This window comes from Sminthopsis crassicaudata, chromosome 1, assembly GCF_048593235.1.
Source record: "Sminthopsis crassicaudata isolate SCR6 chromosome 1, ASM4859323v1, whole genome shotgun sequence".
Classification (NCBI taxonomy): domain Eukaryota; kingdom Metazoa; phylum Chordata; class Mammalia; order Dasyuromorphia; family Dasyuridae; genus Sminthopsis; species Sminthopsis crassicaudata.
Genome location: NC_133617.1, coordinates 704,121,430 through 704,145,945, shown reverse-complemented (window position 1 = coordinate 704,145,945; position 24,516 = coordinate 704,121,430). Strand labels below are relative to the sequence as shown.

General features: G+C 38.5%; 1 protein-coding gene and 1 long non-coding RNA gene across 3 annotated transcripts in view; one reads left to right on the top strand and one right to left on the bottom strand.

Annotated features, from left to right (window-relative positions):
• LOC141551819 (uncharacterized) overlaps nt 1-24,125 on the top strand; it is a 96,575-nt gene extending 72,450 nt beyond the window's left edge. The window contains exons 1-5 of one of the 2 annotated variants that reach the window (XM_074283903.1): nt 6,974-7,141; nt 10,639-10,765; nt 11,379-11,474; nt 17,262-17,368; nt 17,761-24,125. In XM_074283903.1, the coding sequence (XP_074140004.1) occupies nt 7,112-7,141; nt 10,639-10,765; nt 11,379-11,474; nt 17,262-17,368; nt 17,761-19,884 (2,484 nt within the window). In that variant the 5' untranslated portion in view covers nt 6,974-7,111 and the 3' untranslated portion in view covers nt 19,885-24,125. Of the gene's footprint in view, nt 1-6,973; nt 7,142-10,638; nt 10,766-11,378; nt 11,475-17,261; nt 17,369-17,760 lie in introns of those variants that run through there. The other variant, XM_074283904.1, reaches the window with a different exon arrangement.
• On the bottom strand, nt 2,566-6,111 carry LOC141555779 (uncharacterized). Its single transcript, XR_012486340.1, has 2 exons — nt 6,052-6,111; nt 2,566-2,758 (listed from the first exon to the last, which is right to left on the bottom strand). It is a non-coding gene; the product is annotated as an uncharacterized LOC141555779 (long non-coding RNA).
• Nucleotides 24,126-24,516: the final 391 nt, after the last annotated feature.

The following is a 24,516-nucleotide window of genomic DNA, read 5'->3' as shown; positions in this document are numbered from 1 at the left end:
TCCAACTAGTCCAGCCCTCTCCTCCAATTAAAATCCTCTTCTTCCAAACTTCCCAATCAATGTCATGAGCATCACTACCCTTCCAGTCCCAGGTTCACAATTTCCATAACATTCTTGATTCTTTTTTCTCACTTGATCTACATATTCAGTTTGTTGCCAAATCTTGTCATTTCTACTTCTAACAAATGGGGAGAACACATGACCCCCTAATATAATGGGGAACTGAGATAATTAAGCTGATTGCAATAGAGGAAAGATACGCTCAAGATACCCTAGCAATCTAATGGGAAGCTATAGATATTCACTCTTGAGAAAGCAGGGCCAGAGTTTGTGATCCATGAAGACTGCATATATGCTAGGCCACCATTATTAAGAGGCAAAGAGAGGGAGCAGAGTATTCCAGGCCTTCTGGTCACTACAAAGGAAGGAGATGAGGGCTGGTCTGAGGAAATGCTAGTAGGCCAGAGTTGATGGAAAGCAGAGCTTGTGGAGGGAAGTAAAGTATAGACTAGGGTTTTATACACACACACACACACACACACACGTATGTATATATATATACACACATACATATTCATATATACATACATATATTTTATATGCCTTTATATATACATATATATATATATATATGTATATATGTGGTGAATGGCAGAACTGGAATTTGAAAGCAAGTGCTCACACTTACTTCATTTAACCATGTTATCACAAAGGCGTATGCTGAGGAAGAAAACATTAAACTCTTGTTAAATAATAAACAACTATGCTTAGCACCTCAGGGGGCCACTAAATAGTAATTTTGCCATTATAGAAAAAATAAATCTTTCATTTATTTTTTTTCCTTCTTTACAACTGAAGCATTTGTCCTTCTACCATATGGTCTGGGTACAGCATAACAGGCTTTCCTTCAGTAATCAACTGTCAGTACAAAGCCCAGCCAAAATCAGACTTTCTGCTTGAAATCCCACATTAACATCTGCTGAGATATAGGTGATAATGGAAGGAAATTTCCTTTTCATTTGTTGCTAATTACTGCCACAAATTCCAGAGTGACTTCGAGTGCCAGGTTGAGCAGGTCACCTATGGCAGCCAAATGGCATGGTGGATGGAGCACTGGGCTTCGAGTCATAGAGAACAGTTCCAATACTAGCTGATTGATTCTGGACAAATCACTTAGCCTCTGTTGTGTCAATTTCCTCTACTACAAAATGGGAATAATCACAGCACATGACTCCTAGGATTGTTGTCAGGGTCAGAGTAGATAATAGTAAAGCTTGTTTCCTTCCCTTCTCTGAGAGCTCGCTCTTAGAATAATGGGGTTAAAACCTATAGTCTGTGTGGATTGGTCACTTGGAACAGGGGTATACTCGGTGATGCTGCAGAAACAATTAATTTATAGCCGGCTGATTTCCCTGCTTCTTACAACTCATAAGAAAGCCAGCTGGCATTGTATTAATTAAATAATCAGCTACAGAGTACAGTGAACCTTTGGCCACCAGAGGGCATTTACCATACAAACAGGCTGCAACCCATCCAAAGCTTACACAGCTCTTCATGCAAAGGAGCAAGCCTCATTTCATAGTGATCAAATCCAGCTATATTATGAATATATTTAATTCAATATGAATAATATGAAATGCTTTTCAAAATGCTTTTCTAAAGTCTAAGTAAACTATAGCCATGTTTTTGTTGTTCGGTAATTTTTCAATGACCCCATTTGGGGTTTTTTTGGCAAAGATAATGGAATGGTTTGCCATTTTCTTCTCCAGTTCAATTTACGGATGAGAAAATAGTCCGACAGGGGGAAGTGATTTGCCCAGGATCATACAGATAGTGGCTGAGGTTGTACTTGAACCCAAGAAGGAGTCTTCCAGACAGCCTTTATCACACTACTTAGTTGCCCTCTAACAGAGCTAGATGAGTTCCATTCATAAAGGGCAAATGGGTACTTCTTATAATTTATTTGTTGGGTAGCACTTACCACAGTAACCTATTTAAGTAGGCACTTAGTAAATGTTAACTGCTTGCCTGGTAGGTGTAAGTTCCCTATTGTGATTTTTGTTTATAGAAGAGATAAATCCTGGTGACTACTGCTCCAGATTACAGTTCCTTCTCTCCTGGAAAGCTTCAAGGATACACAGGTTTCTCTCAAGGGAACTCCACCCAAGCTTCTTCCAAGCCTCCATCTTTGAAAAGTAATATGTCCTCTCTTGGTGTGCTTCTGCAACTGCTCCTCACCCCTGGAGGCCACTCTTCGTAGAAGTTCTGTAACTGTTTCTCCTCCATGTGAAATTCTGCCTTCCCCAAATTCTTTGTTTCCTTTGAAGTGCTAAGCCAAGGGCCAGTTTAAATGTGTGAGCATCATCAAGGTAGTGTTCACCTCAGTGGTCCTCATCGTTTTGTAAGCCTGTAACCATGGACTTTATTATCAGTGCCGGTATGATAGAGGTTTCTCTTGGGTGATTTTCAAAATAACATCTTACAAACTGAGAAAAAAAAAAAGGCATAAACCAAAGGGACAAGTACCCATGACTAAGTGATGTCACAACTTTTAGTGAATTCACCTTGTAAAGGATGTTATATACTTTATTCAAATGAGAATAAGAGGGAAAAAAGATGCTCCCTTTGAGCATCTCCTGTGCATCATTCTTAGGCATGCCCATTGCAACGACGAAGAATAGCGAGAGATCTTGAAAAGTTCAATCTTATTTAATCCAATGTACAAGCTCTAGATTCCTCTTGTCCTTGGACCTATTTACTGACCAGAAAAGATCATATTCAGAGGAAGGTTTTTTGGTTCCTGACCCTTATACAATCTTTGTGAAAACTGCCCTAAGGAGAAGGAAAGGGAAAGGATACAATAGGAAACTTAGTCAATGCAAAAACAAAGATATCAAGAAAAAAAATATTTTTATAGTTTTATTCTGAATTTAAGAAACAAAACAAGCATTCCCTAGCATAATAAAATAGAAAAAAATATGATTTTATATGAAAATGCAAATTAGATACAACTTGCTACTCCTTTTAAATCTATAATAGTAGTCTTGTACCATTTTTCCTCCTTGTTTTCTTTCCCTCATCCTCCCCCTGCCTTAGAAATGGCTACTGTTAGAAACAAATAAATGTGTGTGTACATAAAATTATTCTATACATACTTGTGTTTATCATTTTGTAATCTGGATTTAGATAGCATCTTCCTTCATCTGTCCATGGATATTTTGGGGGTATTTTTAATAGTCAAAATGACTTAGCCACTCAAAAGTTGTCCTTAAAATGATATTGTTATTAATGTATACAACACTTTCTTGGCTCTGCTTAGTTCTTCATTATTTCATGCAAGTCTATCCATGCTTTTCTAAAATCATGGAGTTCATCATTTCTTTCTTTTATGTCCTATTAGCTATTTTTATCAATGACTTTAAATGAAGCTAAAATATATATCTTAAAATATATGGATGACATAGAATTTGGAAGGACAGATAATTAGTGAATAAGCAAAAAAAGACCCAAGAAACTCTTGGAAGTTTAAATGGGTCAAGGGATAAAGTCTAATGTGGAGTTTAAAAATAATTAAAGAATTTTTTAAAATTTGAATAAATGATGCATCAATTACATTAAAGATTTTAATTGACTATAAGTTCAGTGTAAGAAATGTGATGTTCAAAATGGACTACATAAAGTGTAAGCTTATCATTTCATACAGGTATTGTGCTGTATGAATCAGCACCATCATACACCACAATTTGTTCAGCCTTTCTCTAATATCTTTGCAATTCCCAGTTCTTTGCCACACAAAGGCAGCTCCTATAAACATTTAGATCATATAGATTCTTTTCCTTTTTCCCTACTCACCTTGGGGAACAAATTTAGTAGTGGTATTGCTGGGTCAAAGGGTATATAAGAACTTTCCCTTTTAATTGAAGTCCTCTTCTTCTGAACTTCCCAGTGACTGTCATGGAAACTGCCATCCTTCCAGTCACCCAGGTTCACAATCTCAATATTATTTTTGATTCCTTTCTCTCATTTGATCCACATATCCAATTATTTGCCAAACTTTGTCATTTCTATCTTCACAATTTCTCTGGCAGGGCCTTTTATCTCTACTCACACAGCCAGTTCCCTGGTTTAGTCCCTTGAAACTTTTTCTTCTGGACTATCACAATTAGTTCCTGATTAGTTTCCCTGCTTCAAGTCTCTTCCAAATCCAATCTTATAGCTGCCAAAATGGTTTCCCTAAAGCACTGTTTTGATCATGTCATCCCCTGGCTCAGTAAACTGGGGGAGGGGGTCCTTCTATTATTCTATATTAGCTATTTTATTCATTTTTCATCTCTGGGGAGGTAGTCCAGTCTGTAATCCAACCCTGAAACCCATCCTCTGTAGAGGTCTCGAGCAGTTTCACCTTACCATGCCCTGTCAGAAATCTCCATCATGTGTCGCCATCTTCAACGGTGAGATGAACCAAATCAGTTCCAATAGAGCAGTAATGAACTGAACCAGCTACACCCAGGGAAAGAACTCTGGGAGAGAAGGAACACTGGGAATTGAATGTAAACTGTTAGCACTACTGTCTATTTACCCAGGTTACTTATACCTTCAGAATCCAATACTTAACGTGGAACAAGAAAATGGTATTTACACACACATATTGTATCTAGGTTATACTGTAACACATGTAAAATGTATGGGATTGCCTATCATCGGGGGGAGGGAGTAGAGGGAGGGAGGGGAAAATTTGGAAAAATGAATACAAGGGATAATGTTGTAAAAAAATAAATTACTCATGCATATGTACTGTCAAAAATTATAATTATAAAATTAAAAAAAGAATGGTTAATTAAAAAATAAAAATAAATAAATAATAAATGAATAGATTAGATAGATAGATAGATAGATAGATAGATAGATAGATAGATAGATAGATAGATAGATGTAAATAAAAAGAAAAAAAAAAAAAGAAAGAACTCTGGGAGACTATGAACCACTACATAGAATTCTCAATCCCTCTATGTTTGTCCACCTGCATTTTGGATTTCCTTCACAGGCTAATTGTACACTATTTCAAAGTCTGATTCTTTTTGTATAGCAAAATAATTGTATGGATATGTATGCATATATTGTATTTAATTTATACTCTAACTATTTAACATGTATTGGTCCACCTGCCATCTGGGGGAGGGGGAAGGAGGGGAAAAGTTGGAACAAAAGGTTTTGCAATTGTCAATGCTGAAAAATTACGATGCATAAATCTTGTAAATAAAAAGCTATAAGAAAGAAAGAAAGAAAGAAAGAAAGGAAGGAAGGAAGGAAGGAAGGAAGGAAGGAAGGAAGGAAGGAAGGAAGGAAGGAAGGAAGGAAGGAAGGAAGGAAGGAAGGAAGGAAGGAAGGAAGGAAGGAAGGAAGGAAGGAAGGAAGGAAGGAAGGAAGGAAGGAAGGAAGGAAGGAAGGAAGGAAGGAAGGAAGGAAGGAAGGAAGGAAGGAAGGAAGGAAGGAAGGAAGGAAGGAAGGAAGGAAGGAAGGAAGGAAGGAAGGAAGGAAGGAAGGAAGGAAGGAAGAAAGAAAGAAAGAAAGAAAGAAAGAAAGAAAGAAAGAAAGAAAGAAAGAAAGAAAGAAAGAAAGAAAGAAAGAAAGAAAGAAAGAAAGAAAGAAAGAAAGAAAGAAATTCCAGTCATGTCCCTGAGGTTAAATTTTCCCTATAAAGTCTGCTCATGGGTCATCCATTGCCAGTGCCTTACTTTGGGTCGGTCTGCCCTAGCACTCTGACTCATAGTGCCTTTGTCCTTATTCCTCCCCAATGCCGCGGGGTATCTCTCCTAACTCCAGTATGCTCCTCAACCCCACTTCTCCTCCTTATAACTAACTCTTACGGCAGGATTTAGCCTGCCAACTAAAGGCGCGGCCCAACCTCATGGGATGCTCCCTTTCCACTGGGTAATTTTGAGCTCCACTGAGGAATGTGTCCTTCATACGCTCTCCCACTCTATATTTACCATTCCTGATATCTAATATGTCCCTTCGGTAGTCTGTAATCTCTTCCCTATATAAATCTACCTTTTGCCAGAGAGAACGCCCATTGTGCGTTCCTCACAAGACCGAGCCCCAACTTTTGGTGCTTATCTCATCTGGTGTCTACACCACATCATCTAATTATCCCATCATGAAGATCAACTGTGACGGACTTGGCTCCCATCCACTAGGGAGACTGGATGTGGATCACAGCTGAGTATTTTCACTTTTTTGTTTGTTTGTTTGTTTTTTCCTTTCTCCTGCTTTTTTTCCCCTTTTGATCTGATTTTTTTTTTTTTTTTTTTTTTTTTTGGTACAGCATGGCAAATATGGAAATAGGTTCAGAGGAATTGCCCCTGTTTAACCTATATCAGATCACTTGCTGTCTTGGGAAGGAGGGAAGAGAGGGAGAAAATTTTGAAACACAAAGTTTTGCCAACGTGAATGTTGAACATTATCTTTGCATGGATTTGGAAGGCAAGAGCTGGTTTTGCTTTTCCCCCTCATCCCCTAACACTTAGAACAGGGCCTGGCATTTACTGATGTTCAGGGATGCCCGTGGAAGAGGGAGGTAGAGACTGTAAGTCAAATACCGAGGTCCAGCTTCCTAGACAAAAAGTCAGTAGCTTGTGGAGACGGCGCAGATGTGTGGCTGAAGAGGGACTTTTAAGAAACTAGGGAATTACAACTTGGGGCAAAGCCACCCTATAGTGGGAATCCGGCCTCCTTCCTTCCTCCCCCCATGCCTGAACCAGGTGCTTGTCCAGGACTGCTGGGGTATGAATTCAGAGTAAGGGGACAGGACAACCTTCTCTCAGAGTCTCGGAAGGCTCTGGGATCTCTATTCTCTCAGGCATATAAACACAAAATCCGTTCCGAGATCCCGAACTACATTTCCCAGAAGGCCTTGGCTGCGGGAGACGGAAGTAGACTGTTTGCCTAGATACAGGAGCGGTTGCCATGGCAATACCTGCGGACCTGAGGGACCCGCAAGGATGGAGGGAGGAAAGCGATTTCTCACGTGATTTCCGCTTCCTCCTACAGTTCCTCGTGCTGTTTTTCGCTTCTCCGGGTCGCTTCTGAGCTTGGGGAGACACAGAGGAGTATGGGGACGAAGCCGCCGCTGAGCTGGGAGGTTAGCGGCCCGCTTGCGTCCCTTCCCGGCCTGAACCTCCTCATCTCCTTCCTTCCCATTCCCTGTCTTCCCCTTCCCCTCCCCCACTTCCATTTTCGAAAATGGGAGCTTTCCCTCACCCATCATTTCGGGTTTTCCCCTTCTTTCCCCTTTCCTTCCGCTTATTCCCTATTCTCATTCCCCCTTTCCCCCCCCCCTTTTCCCTCCTCCCCTTCCTCTTTTATTTTCGGCCCCTCCCCCTTCATTCCCTCCCCTCTCCCTCTCTCCGCCCCTCCCCCTTCTCTCCGCCCCTCCCCCTTCTTCCTCCGTCTTTCTCTTCCCGAGCTCGCCCTTTTTCCCCCTCCCCTCCCCCACACTCCTTTCTCCCCCGCCCTCTCCCACACACCTCCCTCTCTACCTCCTCCCACCGAGCTCCTTTCACCCCTCCTCCTCTGACTCTAGAGCCTCCTTTTCCTTCCTCACTTTCTTGCTTTTTCCCTTAAGTTCCTTTTGCCCTCTTCTCCCTACATTCCTCTCCATTCCCCTCTTTTGAGGTGATTGGGCCCGGTCAGCAGCTGGGGGGGATCCGAGGGAAGCTGGTACCCAGACGGCTCGTGTCCCTGCCTTCCATCCACCGCCTTGCCCCTCCCCCCTCCCCCGCACGCCTCCCCGCCGAGGCGTTCCCGTGTTCCTTTCCCCCTGCGCCTGGCCCTGTCCAGGCCGACCCGTCACTCTCCTACTTTGACCTGACTTTGTCCCTCTCCAGCGTCAGCGCAGCATTAGTGGGGGCAGCTCTACATCCCATCAGTCCGCGGATATTTACTAAGCGCCTACTCGGTGCTGGGCACGTGCTGCCCGGGGTGTCTCGTTTTGCCGGTTTACTTTGTGGGGGAGGCGGGATGTAAATGACTGCAGAAAAATAGAGGTGTGAGACGGAAGGTGGTCTGGGGGCGTAGGGGACCGCTCAGGAAGACGCCTGGCCTCCGGTGGGATCTTTGAGGGGCGGGCTGGAGGCAGGGATCATTATGGGGAGCTATAGAGGCCGAAGTGCTTCTGGGGCTAACAAGAAGCCCCCGGGAGCGCTTGGAGTGGGCGGGTGGCTTGGTCGGAACCGGAGAAAGATCGTTTGCCGAGAATTGGGCGATGGGGGCGCTCGCAGACGCGCCCCCCCCCCCCCAAGAAATAATCCGGGCCTGAGGTGGTGAGGGCCGGAACTATGTGGCGCAGGAAGAGAACTGTACGTGTTATTCAGACTCAGACGGAAAGGACGGGCCTTGCCCCAGGGTGGGGGTGAGAGGGGGCGCGGTGCTGGGCAACGGAGGGAGGGGAGGCTGGGCTGTGATAAGAAAGGGGGGGGAAGGGGCGAGGCAGAAGGAATCCCTTCAGCTTGTTTGCTTATGTTGAGTTTAAGGTGTTTACAGGGCGTTCAGTCCGAGATGTCCGAAGGGCGGCTGGAGATCAAGGTCGGTGACCTGCTAGGAGGTGAAGGCTGTAGATCCGAGGTCACCGATGTGGAGGAGATAACGGAATCTAGGGGAGCCAGTGCTACCACCAAGCCAAGCAGTATAAAACTGGGATGGGGGCGGGCAATCCTATGCCTGTTTTGTGTGACCTGCAGTTTAGGGATGGTTTCTAAAGATGCAAACACAGTTTTATTTTAAAACATAAAAATGCTGTCTAGCTCACCTGTTGTACAAAAACAGGATTTGTCCTTCAGCCATAGTTTTCTGTTCTGTGATGTAGATGAAGAAGAGGAGCCAGAACAGTCTTGAAGATATCTATGGGCAGCATCCATAGCTGGGATGAAAATGCAGAAAAGGAGACAGAAAAAGCCGTCAAATAGAAAGAACCCCTGTAGAGTGTGCTGAAGAGAAGAGTGACAGGGACAGGCTGCCAAGAGATGGGGGATAGGATTGGGGGAAGGAAATTCCCCCTTAGCCTATCAAACTCTGCCCTTGATTACTCTTAGCATGTTTTTCCTCATCTTCTGTTCACTAATCACTGAACAAAGCTCACCACAGTTCTGACTGGGCACAGTGCAAATTCACTTTATCTGAACCCCAGTTGGGCCCTCAGTGTTTATTCCTCCCTAATTCCCTATTTCACTCCTCACCAGTGTGTTCAAAATTTTCCTTTCCCTCTTCAGGCTTCTCATACTCCACTTCCAAAGTAATTTCTTACATTATAGAGAAAATAGAGGCCATAAAAACTGAGGAAATGAGCTCCTCTGCTTTTCACTTCAAAATTCCCTGACACTTTCTGTTCCTTAATCCTAATCTGACAAGCCCTTCACATGTGCACTTGTTGCATCTTCAGCCATCCTATTTTAACCTTTTAGTGATTTCTTAATTGCTAAATCTAATGGCTTTTTCCCAGTCCTTATCCTTCTTGACCTCTACAGTCTTGGACACTTGTCTTTGCTATCTTTCCGTTGGATGCTCTCTGCTTTATAGGTTTTTGTGACACTGCAGTCTCTGGATTCTTCTACCTGTCTGAACACCCCTCAGTCTTTTGTACTGGATCTTCATCCAGGTCACAGCCACTGATTGTCCCCTGAGGCTCTGTCCCGGGCCCTCTTCTATTTGTTGATGATATTATCTCATTTGGTGAGCTCAGCTTCCATAAATTCAATAATCAGAATTATAGTCTCTTTGCTAATGATGCCCAGACCTATATATTCAAACTCTTTGTTCTGAGCTTTAGCCTCATGTCACAAACTGTCTCTTAGATATGCAATGCCCCGTAAGCATCTCAGATCAACATGTCCAGAAAAAGAACTCTTCATTCCCCCCTTCCATCATAGCTTTTTTCTCTTCTCTCCTTGCCCATTACTGTTGAAGGTAACAGTGTCCTCTCAGCCTATAAGGAAATATCATTGTTATCTTCAGTTTCCCCACATATCTAATCTATTATAAAAATCTTGACCTTGACCTCTGCCCCCTTTCCTTCATTAACAGAGCCACAATCCAGACTAACAGAAGCCTTCAAAGTTGTCTCCTGCCTTTTCCTATTACAATCCATCCTTCACTCAGCTGCCAAGATGATTTTCTTAAATCAGCATTAGAGCTCATTCAATGAATTTCAGTGTTACCCTGTTACCTAAAGGATCAAATATAAAATGCTCTATTTAGCCTTCCCTCTAAGATTACTCCCTCTCATCTACATCACATATATCTTATATGTCCCTAGTTATTTTTCCTTTAAAAGTCTTCACAACCTAGCCTCTTCCTGTCTATCTGGTATTATACCTCACACCCCCTCACATACTCTGCGATCCAGAAATGTACTTTATAAGCCAAAAAGAGATAGATAGATGTGAGCTGTTCGTATTGTGTTGTCACATGATTCAAAATCCATTATAAACTGAGACACAGTACAGATATTTTACAGACATTTGATGTAGAACATTCTGAAGCCTGAATACTGAGAACTGGTCCCTGGTTCCTGATTCTTTTAGATCTCACAGATCCATGGGAGAGCTGGTCCCTGGTTTGGCACAAATGTATTTGATATTTCAGGAATCAGTGACATTCAAGGATGTGGCTGTGGAGTTTACCCAGGAGGAATGGGATCACCTGAACCCTTCCCAAAAGGAATTGTACAGAGATGTGATGCAGGAGAACTATAAGAATCTGGTATGCTTAGGTAAGGACAGATTCCTCCCACAAAACAAAATCAGTCCATTGAAACTCATCTTCATTCTTTACCAAACAAAAATATTTATTTAGCTCTTGTCCCCAGGCATACATAGACCAGAGATTACTACTGGTTTTGTAACAGAGTATTTATGCTACCTCCTTCCAGATGAAAAGTCTTTGTTTTTTATTGCTATTGCATTGATTATATTTCCCCTGATAATTCATAAAATCTTATATCTGGAGCTTGATAGAACCTTTATACATACCATTATACATATGAAGCAACTGAGTCTGACCTGAAGCCAGATCATTCAGACTACAAATACGGTGTTAATCTTAAAAGACCCCAGGTCCAGCTTCCTTCTATATGGACCCACTATAAATACCTGAAAACATGAAAAGCATCCAGTGCTAGCTTTTTTTTTTTTTTTTTTTTTTTTTTCCTGAGCTCAGACCCATTCACCTATACTTACTGGAAAAATAATATAAAGCATATTGAAGGGTTCTTTTTAATAATGATCTGGACCTCCATAGTAAGCCACTTTTCCCCAAAAACAGAGGTGTTGGGATTAAATTCTGAGATTCTTTTTTCTCACCAATTTCCCATTTTCAATGAGCAGGACTTGCAGTTTCCAAGCCCGAAGTGATTTACCATCTAGAGCAAGGGGGAGTGCCATGGAGGGCTGAAGAAGAAGTCCTAAGATGGAGTTGCCCAGGTGAGTGAATAGAAATCAGGTACAGGTGGTATTGCAAACAATAACTTAACTTAGCTTGGTTATTTAGGATTGATTTAAATCAACTTAAACTTTAGGTCTGGTGGTGGTTTTTACATTTTTATGGTTGTTTTCTTATTTATTATTATTTATAAATAATAATTTATTGTTATTATTTATCCCTTTCCCTCTCCAATCCAGTGAGACATCATTTAACTGAATATTTATTAAATGAATAGTATGTGCCAAACATTATTGTTGGGTAATGGGGACAGAACAAAAATGAAATTGTCTCTATCCTCAAGAAAGTTTTTAAAGTTTTATTGATGTCTTATGTTACCATATCTCAATCACCAAGAGACTTACAACAAAGGAAAAGCAAAACATTAAGAAAAATATGAACTAAGATATCGGCCACCTATGATTACATATTCATCATTCCATACCTTATTCCCTTACCTCTCCAGTGAAAAGATAAATACATGTCAATACTTCTTCAGCCCTGTGTTGTAATTGTATAGTATTCAATTTCCTTTGATTCTTTCTATATACATTAGTAGTCTTCATAGCCATTGTTTTTCTAATTCTGTTTACTTTGTTCTACATTATTTAATGTGGGTGTTCTTATGTTTCTCTGCATTCTCATATTTTGTTTCTTAAAACATGGTCATTTTTCCATGATGTGCTTAGACTACATTTTGCTTGAATATTCATTCCCCAACTAAGTGGATACTCACTTTATTTTTAGTTCTTGCTACTACAAAGAGTGCTTCTATGGTCAGGTTATGACAATATAATAAAAACATTGATAACTACTTTTATGAATTTTTAGGTTTAGTGCCTACCAATTAGACTACCAAGACTTTATGGAACAGGACAAAATAATAAAACAAAACTTTTGGAGAGTCAGAAGATCTAGAATCTGAAGGGAAGTAATAGAAATATAGAAATATTTAAAATAAAGAAGAAATAGCACTCCCCTATCTCAAATTAAGTTACTTTTTTCTAAGTTTCTTCATTATGTTTCTTTTTTCTATTTGTATCATTCATCCATTTAGGATTTAGACTTACTCTAGTGTGAAGTATAAGTTTAATTCCTTTTGCATTCAAACTACTATTCATTTTCTTTTAAAAATCTTTTTTAAAAAATTTCAATAGTTTTCTAATTTTCCAAAAATATGTAAAGATAGTTTTCTATATTTATTTTGGTAAGAGTTTGTATTCCATATTTTTCTTCTCCCCCTCCCCCCTACCTCCACCAAATAGCAAATAATTTGATATAGGTTAAATATGTGCTGTCCTTTTAAACACATTCCCATATTTGTCATGTTGTGCAAGAAAAATCAGACCAAAAGGGGAAAAAACGTGAGAAAGAAAAAATATATAAAAACAGAAAGATGGAAAAACTATGCCTCAATCCATATTGGGTCTCCATAGTTCTCTCTGAATACAAATGGTACTTTCCATTTTAAATCTGTTGGAATTGCCTTGAATCACCACATTGTTGAGAAGAGCCAAATCCATCACGTTACCATCACATAACCTTGTTGTTACTTGTATAATGTTTTCTTGCTTTTGTTCACTCATCAGTTCATGTGAAAATCTTTCCAGGCTTTCCTGAAATCAGCCTGCTTATCATTTTGTATAGAACAATAATATTCCATTACATTCATATACCATAACTTATTCAGCCATTCCCCAGTTGATAGATATCCACTCAATTTCCAGTTCCTTGCCACTACAAAAGGGCTGCTACAAACATATTTGCACCTGTGGGTCCTTTTCCCTCTTTCATGATCTCTAGGATACAGACCCCATAATGAGACTACTGAATCAAAGGGTATACCCAGTTTTATAACTCTTTGGACATAGTTCCAAATTGTTCTCCAGAATGATTGGGTCATTTCACAACTCCACCAACAAAATATTAGTTTCCCAGTTTTTCCACATTCCCTCTAATATTTATCATTTCATGTCATCTTAGTCAAACTGAAAGGTATGAAGTGGTACCCAGAGTTGTCTTAATTTGTACTTCTCTAATCAGGAATTATTTAGAGCATTTTTTCCTGTGATCCAAAATAACTTAATTTCTTCCTCTGGAAATTGTCATATAGTACATATTCTTTGACCAGTTATCAATTAGGGAGTGACTTGTATTATAATTTGTTTAATATGATAATAAATATTTTACCTTTTTTCATTTATTATATTTTCCCAGTTACATGCAAACAATATTTTTACATTTGTTTTAAGATTTTTGAGTTCTAGATTCTCTCTTTAATCCCCACTCACAATTAAGAAACCACATATGAAGTTATGTAAAACATTTCTATGTCAAATTGTGAAAAAAAAAAAAAAAATCATCTCCTACCCTAATGGAAACAAAAATCCTTAAGAAAAATTAAGTTGGGGACAGCTAGATGGCGCAGTGGATAAAGCACCAGCCTTGAATTCAGGAGGACCCAAGTTCAAATCTGGTCTCAGACACTCCTAGCTGTGTGACCCTGGGCAAGTCACTTAACCCCAGCGTCAGGGAAAAAAAAAAATGAAGAAAAATTAAGTTAAAAAGAAAGAGAAAAAGAGAAAAATAAAGAATGCTTTGATCTGTATTCATACACAATCAGTTCCTTCTCTGGCTGTAGATAGGATTTTTCATCATGAGTCCTTCAGAGTAGTTGTGGATGATCATACTATTGAGAATAAGAAAGTCATTCACAGCTGGTCATCCCAGAACATTGTTGTTACTTTGTATACAGTACATTTCACTTTGGTCATGGAGGACTTTCCAGATTTTTTTTCTTTCCCTAAGAGAATCCTGCTCATCATTTCCCAGAACAATTAATATTCTGTCACAAACATGTACCACAGTTTATTGAGCCATTCCCCAATTGATGTTCATCCCCTCAATTTCTAATTTTGTTTTTGTCCTGAGAAACAATTCTCTGTATATATTTTTAAAATGAGACCTTTATCAGAAACACTGGCTATAAAATTTTTTTCCCCAGCTTTCTGTTTCCCTTGTTTCCCTTCTAGTATTGGTTGCATTGGTTTTGTTTGTGCAAACCCCTTTTTAATTTAATGTAATCAAAATGACCCATTTTGCATTTCAAAATGTTCTCTACTTCTTTGACCGTAAATTCCTTCCTTCTCCACAGATCTGATGGGAAGACTTATCTTTTACTCTCCTCTTACTCTTGCCAAATTTCAAATTACCTGTTTTGAGGCACTGATTTTTTTTTTCTAGTTTTCAATCAGGATTGGATAGCTTTAATAACTGCTGCTTTTATTATTTTCCTCATAGAAATTCACCCTTTCTCTAATTTTTCTCCATAATGCCTTTTGTTATTCTTAAGCTCTTTCATATAAATTATTTTTACTTTACTAGCTATACCTGCATATGGACAATCAGTATTTTTATAGTTGTCTCTTATTATTGTTATTTCTGGTTTTTATAGTTTCCTTTATATGGGTCTTCTGTAGGTTTAATTAGAGAAATGCATGAAGGATTGGTTTATTCTGTCATTACTGTCATCATTTCTTTTCCTATAAATTTGTTTTAAAATTTTAAAGAACATACTATTAAAAGAGATGATTTTGAATGCTTAACATATATATCCTACTGTCTTGTTGAGCCATTTTCTTATTTTTGTTGAATCCCTAGGTTTAATTTTATAATTATATATAATAAGTGTACAATTATATTGTCATCAAATACAATGATTTAAACCTTTTCTTTAATTAAGCTTTTCTCTTTAATCTTCTTAATATTATAACAAGTGTGTTAAAACCATGTATAATAGCAATGATGAACTTCAGTGCCTTAGCTTTTATCCTTCACAAGCTAATCAGTATTTTACCACATTCCTGTGGGCAAGATATGAGATTTTGAATACAAAAATACAACAAGCACTTCCTTCTAGTAACTTATATTGGGAACAGAATGTGTATTCTTAATAGGAAGACTTTTAATAGCTTTCCATTACTGATCGTACCAATTTTTGTTTTTAAATCAATCCACTCCTATGCTTTTTAAAAATTATTTATAAGTTGGAGCTGTATTTTAATCAGAAATCTTTTCTGTACCTATTGATAGAAATTTTGGATTTAGCTATTTTCTTAGATATATCTTCCTTGATATAAATATTTTATCAGTATATGTGTTTTTTAATGTATGACTTTATCTTACTTGCAATCACTTTACTATTTTATTATTCACCAAACGATAAACACTAAAACATTTATTGGGGTCGCATAATGTGCCAGACACTTCTTGGCACTGGGGATACAAAGACAAACATGTAAACAGTTGCTTGCCACAAGGTGCTTACAATATTGCCAGAGGAGACAATTTGTGCATATGGAAGAATTATACAGAATAAATATAAGGCACTTTTTAGGGGAAGGTATTCACATCTAAGGTGGTACTTGAGCTAAGCTTTGAAGAAAGCTAAAATTTTGAGGTATAGGCAGGGATAGATTGACTCCCAGGCATGAATGATGGCCTATGCCAAAGCACAAGAGAAAGCTGGTTTAGCTGAAGCACATTAGGAAGGGTAGAAATGTCAAATTGGACAAAGTAGGTTGGAGCCAGATGGTGAAGGACTTTGAATGACAAACAAGAAAGTTTATATTTGATCTGGATGTGATAGGGAGCCACTGAAGTTTACTGAATAGATGAGTAATGTGGTCAGGCCTGCGTTTTAGAAAGATCACTTTGACAATTGAGTGGAGGTTGGACTGGAGTGGAGAGAAACTTGAAGTAGGGAGAACAATTAGGAGACTATTGCAATAGTCCAGGCTAGAAGTGATAAGAGCCAGATCTAGTATGGTGATTGTAAATGGAGAGAAAAGTACAAGTTTGAAAGATTTTGTAAATGAAGAAATGGACATGTACTGGATATATGAGGTGAATGAGAGTGAAACAGAGAGGTTCTAAACACTGGTGGTTAGGATAATAGTGTTGGTACCCATAAAAAGAGGGACATTTAAAGATGACTTTATGAGAAAAGCTGCCAATTTCAGTTTTGGACATGATGAGTTTGAAATGTTAATAAGACATTGAGTTAGAAATGTCAGTCCAGAAGCATTTTTCAAGCATTGCTATGTGTTGGATACTGTACTAAGTGTTGTAATATAATAAAAGACAAAAACTGTCCCTGCCCAAAAGGAGCACATAGTAATAAGAAAAAAGTGAAAAATGACCAAGTACATGTAAGATGTATGCAGTGAAGATGGAAATTTATCTCAGAGAGAAGATAATAGCTGTTAGAGAGACCTGGAAAAGCTTCTTGTAGAATGTGGTATTTGAACTGAATCTTGAAGGAACCAGAAGAAAGTAAGAGAAGTGAAGAGTGAGAACATTCCAGGATAGGAGACAGCTGATTCAAAGCAATTAGACAGGAAATAGAGTGTCATTTTTGAGGAATGGCAAGTAGGCCAGTGTTGTTGGATTGTCTCATGAATGGAAGGGAGGAAAATATAGGAATATAGGGAGAGGCCATGTCATATAGTGCTTTAAATGCCAAACAGAGGACTTTATATTTAATCCTAGAGTAAACAAGATCAAACTTGTAGTTGAGAGCAAATATAGTCAAAGCTTTAGGCACGGGTGATAGTTTTTTAATAAATTATATATGATACTTCAAATATGAATATTATTATTATTTATTTATAGTTTAAACTTTGCCAATCACCTTTTTTTGATGACTATATAACTAAGCATATAGTAAAAGTATAGAGAATAGATGGGGCTGGGGGGGAGGAGGAATGTTTATTTTTTTTTTCTTTTAGTTTTGGACAACAAGCCTGAAGGCAGTGGAACACCTCTAAACCTGATCATTTCACTGGAACGTTCAGCCCAAGAAAAGCACACAAGGCCTGGTCTCTCCACCTCTAAAGTAAGTAGAACTCAGGAATATGTTACCAGGTGAGAAGGGTACCATACTAATGCCAAAAAATTGAACCAAGTAAAAATAAACCAAAGGAAACTGCCCCTATAAAGTGAAAGGCCAGGAGTATAATAAATGTTAGAAGCTACAATCAGGAAGTAGTCTTTTTTCCTTCAATAGCAAGTTTCTGCACAAGACAAGTTCCATAAATTGATACACATAGTGTGTTAGATTATATTCCGACCCAAGTAAATGTAAAAGGGAATTTTTTCTAAAACTTTTGAATGTGATAAATATTTTCAGAGATAATTTAATTCTCATTGAACATCAAAATAATTTTGAGAGAAGTTCTATGAATATAAGAAAACCTTCAACCACTGTTCATTAATTATTACCATTAGACAACTCGGACGGGAACGAAATCCCATAAATGTAACGAATGTGGGAAGGCCTTCTGTAACAAGTCAGCACTCTCTCGACATCACCTTAGTCATACTGGAGAAAAACCTTATGAATGCTCTGAATGTGGAAAAGCCTTCTCGCGGAAAGCAGGACTTGCTCAACATCATCGTCTTCATACTGGAGAAAAACCTTACCATTGTCTTGTATGTGGGAAGACCTTCTCATGGAATGGCGAACTTACTCAGCATCAGCGTATTCATACTGGAGAGAAGCCTTATGAATGTAAGGAATGTGGGAAGAACTTCCGACAAAGCACACAGCTTACACAACATCGGCGTGTCCATACTGGAGAGAAACCCTATCGATGTAATGAATGTGGGAAGGCCTTCCGTCTGAGCACACAGCTTACTAGACATCATACAGTTCATACTGGAGAGAAACCTTATGAATGCAGTGAATGTGGAAAGACCTTCCGCCAGGGCACACAGCTGACTCAGCATCTTCGTATTCATACTGGAGAAAAACCTTATGAATGTAATGAATGTGGAAAGGCCTTCCACCTAAGCACATTGCTTATTCAACATCAGAAAATTCATACTGGAGAGAAACCTTTTAAATGTAATGACTGTGGAAAGGCCTTCCTCCAGAGCATGCAGCTTACTAGACACCAGAAAAGTCATACTAAAGAGAGATCTTATGAATGTAAAGAATGTGGGAAGGCTTTTTCTCAGAAAGCAGAACTAACTCTACATAAACGTGTTACTCATACAGGAAAAAAATCTTATGAGTGTAAGGAATGTGGGAAGGCCTTTCATCTGAGGACATTGCTTATTCAACATCTCTATGTTCATAGTGGTGAGAAACCTTATGAATGTAATAAGTGTCGAAAATCCTTCCATCGAAAGACACTACTTATTCAACACCAACGAATTCATATTGGAGAGAAATTTTATGAATGTCTTGAATGTGGAAAGTCATTTACTTGGAGTGGAGAACTTACTCAGCATCAGCGTATTCACACTGGAGAAAAACCCTATAAATGTAATCAATGTGGGAAGACCTTCCGACAGAGCACTCAGCTTACTCAACATCAGCGTATTCATACTGGAGAAAAACCTTATGAATGTAATGAATGCGGGAAGTCTTTCTATCTGAGCACACAGCTTACTCGACATCATACAGTTCATACTGGAGAAAAACCTTATGAATGTAATGAATGTGGAAAGACCTTCCGTCAGTGCACACAACTTACCCAACATCAACGTATTCATACTGGAGAGAAACCTTATGAATGTAAGATATGTAGGAAGGCCTTCCGCCTAAGCACAATGCTTACTCAACATCAGAGAATTCATACTGGAGAGAAACCTTATGAATGCATTACATGTGGAAAAACCTTCCGACAGAGCACACAACTTGCTAGACATCAAAAAATTCATACCGGAGAGAGATCATATGAATGTGGTGAATGTGAAAAAGCCTTCTCTCAGAAAGCAGAACTTGCCATACATAAACGCATTCATACTGGAGAGAAACCTTATGAATGTAATAATTGTGGAAAGGCCTTCCGTCTCAGCACACTGCTGACTCGACACCAGCGTATTCACACTGGAGAGAAACCTTACAAATGCAATGAATGTGGGAAAGCCTTCCGCCTGAGTACCCAGCTTATTAGACACAAGAGAATTCATACTGGAGAGAAACCCTACAAATGTAATGAATGTGGAAAGGCTTTCCGTCTGAGGGTTCTGCTTATTCAGCATCAGAATATTCATACTGGCAAGAAACCTTATAAATGTAATGAATGTGGGAAGGCTTTCCGACAGAGAACACTGCTTACTCGACATCAGAGAATTCATACAGGGGAGAAACCTTATAAATGCAATGTATGTGGGAAGACCTTCAGCCAGAGTGCACATCTTACCCAACATCAAACAATTCATACTGGGAAAAAACCTTATAAATGTAGTGAATGTGGAAAGACCTTCCGCCTGAGTGCATTGCTTATTCAACATCAGCATGTCCATACTGGTGAGAAACCTTATAAATGCAACAAATGTGGAAAGGAATTTCACAAGAGCATACAACTTAGAAGGCATCAGTGCTCAAGAGGAAATTTATGAATGCAGTGACTGTAAGAAATCCTTCACCATTTGATCATCTCCCATCCCATAATTCATACTAAATATAAACCCTGTGAATATAGCAAATAGAAAAGACTTCCGTGTGAACATTCATCGTCTTCAACATAATAGAATTATACTGAAGGTAAATCATATGAATGCAGCAATATCTTCTGTTAGGACACACATTTCTGTAGCCTCTCTAACCTCTTCAAGGAGTAGGCTGCTTAAGTGAGTGAGACACTTATGTCTCTGCTATCTAGGAATTCATAATTTGGCCCTACCTATTAGGCAGAAAGGGAGATCATTGTTTTATTGGAGAAGAAATGCTACTCATGTAGAGTTATATTGGTGTGATCTTGGAATATCCTAAGAGAATTCTTGAGTGTCAGCAAAAAGATAGACACTATGGATCAGATATGTATGTATGTATATAACTGCTAACTAATAGTGGAGTAGCAATATTGATTGGGATCAGCTCTATCTTATTCAATATATTGACAGTGTTAAAGGCTCCAAACCAGTCAATACCTGAATACCCTGATGAAGCATACCTCTTAATTAAAATTTTCAGAAAGATAAGAGGCCAAATGTAGTAGAAAGCTTCAAAAAACAAACACAGAAATATCCACCTCAAAAGCAGCTATAAGGAATTAAAATTTTAGTGACTTTTTAATGCCTGTGTAATAGAAGGATTCTCTGAGAAAAAAATTCAGTATGAACTGAATGTTTTCATTGCAGAAGTGAAATGAGGGAGGACATAATCAAAGAGCTAGGACCTGACCTCCTCAATGTCTTCTGATGTTTTCAAAAGTGATCTTGAAATACTGCTTTTTATGAGATGGAAGACATGAGGAACAGAACTGTTACATCAATAATCTCATGGAATCCTACAAAAAATAGTCCTCCAAAAAATTGGTGATCTGAGTATGCACGGATTATTGGACTTTGAAGGAAGAAACCTCAGAGAACTAAGGTAGATCAGTATACAATGCCATGAGTTCAAGATACTCTGAATGTGGCAGTTAATATCAGAAATTTATGAAGAATTACGCCAGCATCGTTAAACTTCTCAATGGTCTTGTTAGGTTATATGGTTAAAATGAATAGAAAGCAAGGGGACAATAAGCCCCAATGTGGCAAATTTTAGATATTGTTGGGATGAGAAATATGAGCAAGCTTTCAAACAAAAGTTATGCTTCATGTAATATCATATAGGCACTAATGTTGGTTTTTGCAAACATGAAGAAGTCCTTTGTTACATAATTGTGCCAACTTAGAAGTCCCGGAAATCATTTTATTCAAAAAGAGCAGTAGCAAACTAGAATCTACTGTATATGCTAATTGAGGACTTACTGAGTGTAAGACATTTTCGTATATAAATTGGAATTCTTGCCTATGAAATGACTTTTATAAGTATTCAAACTGTGTGGCTCCATTGCACAGAAAATAATCCATCAGCTTATATTTTTGTAAATGCTATATGATATATGTCTACCAGGGTTTAATATATGAAAACAGACTGGACTAAACGTCATTGGCTCCACCTACTTAAACAGTTTCAGCAAATGGCATTCCTTGAATGAATTTTATGGACTTAATTTAGCCAGGGGGTCCTAGTGGGAGTTGAAAACAATATACTCACACCTCCACTTTAACATCTGAGTTCAAAGGAGTGGAAGTCAAAAGGGAGTGGAAAACAAATTAATTTAAGCCTAGATTTCTATGGACTGGCTTAAGTATCTAAAAGTTTGATTCACAAATGACAAAATAATTCCTAAAGTTGTAAACCAGAAGAGCTGAGTTACCAGCCCTTAGAAAGGAGGCCACTGTGGTCCTGCCTTTCATTGAAGAACCAGAAGTTGGCCATCAGAACAATAATACAGTTTCATCATCGGTACCAGAAGAAGGCTAAATCACTGAGAGGAACAGCCCACATTTTGTCTGAAGAGTTCATTTTTTTTCAGCACTGTCACTCCTTGTTCTAGAAAGAATAGAGCTTAATTCCCTTTGTCTCCACTGATGTGGTGAATAGACTGCTGCTCTTAAAATCTGGAAAACTTGGGTTCAAATCCTGTCTCAGTCATTCACTAACTATGGGAGTCAAAGCAAATCACATAAACTCACTTAATCATACTTCATAAGCTACTTCTCCTTGATTCCTGTTCTTCATCCTCAAAGAGACCTCCATTCCCTCTACTCATCAATACTTTTTCCAGTCCATTTCCCTTTCTCAGATTCCATTTTCTACCTGTTTCAACCTCAACCCAGTAGTTAAGTCATCATTTCAATTCTACATTATCCCCTGCCTTACTGATTTATCCTATACATGGTTCTTTTGTCAAACCCCAGCCTTGTATTATTCCCACTGTCCACATACTTAGCAGTCACTGAAGGAAGTCTCATAGCTATGTTGACTTTAAATCCATGTTAACAAATTTCAGCTGGACCCTCATCATAGCAAGGCAGTCCTTTTATTGCTCCCCAGTATCTCACTCCTTATAGAAGCTTTTTTGATCTTTCTCTTTCTTCCTCAAATCCCATCTTTTCTACTTCTTTTGTCATCTGTGAATCTTATTTCTTTAATTGGAAAATGAAAGTCCTTCATTTCATTTTCTTCATCTCAGAAATCCTTGACATCATTGGCCCCTCTCTTCTTTTCTCTGTTTCCTACAAAGAGAAGGCCCTGCTTTCCAGAATCAATCCATCAATGTGTGTTTGATTCCATTCCCCTTTAAGGGGATTAAAGTTGCATTCTTAATCTCCTCTGTCCCTTAGCTGCTGGTTCCTTCCTGATTACCTTCAAGTGCTCAAGTCTGTCCTATTTAAAAAAAAAAAAAAAAGAAATCTTTACTAAATCCTATCAGTCTCTTAAACTATTATCCTATATCTCTTCCCTTTCTCAGCCATTCCTTGAAAAATTGTCTATACTCATTGACTCCATTTCTTCTCCTCTTACTCTTTAATCTTTTTTACTTCATCCCTCAACTAAAATTTCTCTCTATAATTCTAATCTCCTAATTGTCAAGTCTGATAGATCCACAAAACCTATTTATTGCATTTGGCTCTTCTAACAACTTTCTCTTTCTGGCACTTTTGTTTTCTCTAGCTTTTATTGTCAATTCCCTCTCATGCTTATCCTCCTTCAGTATCCTTTAATGACTCATCCACATCACAACTCCTAACCTCTGATAGTTTCCCAAATTCTATTATGAATATGCCTATCCTTCATCTTCTGTGTTCTCACTAGGTAACAAGTGTACCTAAGTAAACTAGGCAACTAGGTGGTATATATCTAGTCCCAGATTCTCCCTTAGTTTCTGTCCAACATCACTAGTTTCCTTTTAGACATTTCAAATCAGATAGCTCCAGAGACATCTTAAACCCAACTTATTTAAAACATGTTGAATTTTTCTTTCTCCTTATGCCTTCCATCTTGACATTATTCTGGAATTGTCCACTGCTAAGTGGACATACATCCAATGAACTGCCAAGTCTTGCATTCCTATCTTTACAAACATACCACATCAGAGCCCTTTTCTCTATTGACAGAGATACCACCTTAGTTCAGGGTTGTCCCTCTTCATTTCTTGCCTGTAATATAACAGCCCCTTAACTGGTCTTCTAGCCTCAAGACTTTCCTTATCTCAGTCCATACATTGTTGCTAAAGAATTTTCCTAAAATACAAAATTGGCCCTGTGACTCTCCTCAACCAAATCTAGTATCTTCCTATTGCATCTAGTATAAAAAAACAAACTTTTCTGTTTAGCTTTTAAAGCCCTTCACAGCCTGTCTTCAACCTCTATTTCACACCTCCCTGAACATTAATTACTCTTCCTCTGCACTGTGTGATCTAGCCAGATTGACCTTCTCTTTTCTCCATGCTTTTTCATCAGTCATCCTCCATATATGGAATTCACTCTTTCCTCACCTTTGCTTCAGAATCCCTATCTTTCTATAAGGTACAGCTCAAGCATTATCTGCTGTCCAGAGTCTTTTCTGATTCCCCCAGCTGTTAATGTCTTCTCTTTCAAATTGGTTGTATTTAACTACTTTCCATGTGTATATTATTTCTTAACTTTATATTTATGCTTTATATTTATATTTGTGTGTTGTGTCTTGTTATAATGTAAAGTCATCAGAACTAAGTATTGTTTTATTCTTTGTGCTTGTATATCTAGTATCTGGTAGAGTGCTTGTTACATAGGAGTTGTTTAATAAATAGTTATTGATTGATGGATTAGACTGTTTCCTCTTTTGTAGAAGGGAGGTTATAATAGCATCTGCCTCACAGTTATGAAGAATAAATGAGATAACATATTCAAAGAATATTACTCATTTCATTTAAAATGCAATATTATAAATGTAGGCTGTTAACAATTTTTATAAGAAAAAGTGTCCACATTTTGTCTGTACACTTAGAAATCCTCAACCATCCAAGTACACTATAAACAGTCTAAGATAAACAAAGCCTAAGATAGTGACTTTCCAGGAATCATGGCATAGTTGGACCCAACTCCTGAAACGGGAATAGGGAGGTATTGTTTGTTAGCTGTAAGTAGTGATCCAACTTCCCTCAGAGACTGACTCACCCAGGACAGCAGGAAACAGTATGGGGCACATAGCCCAGA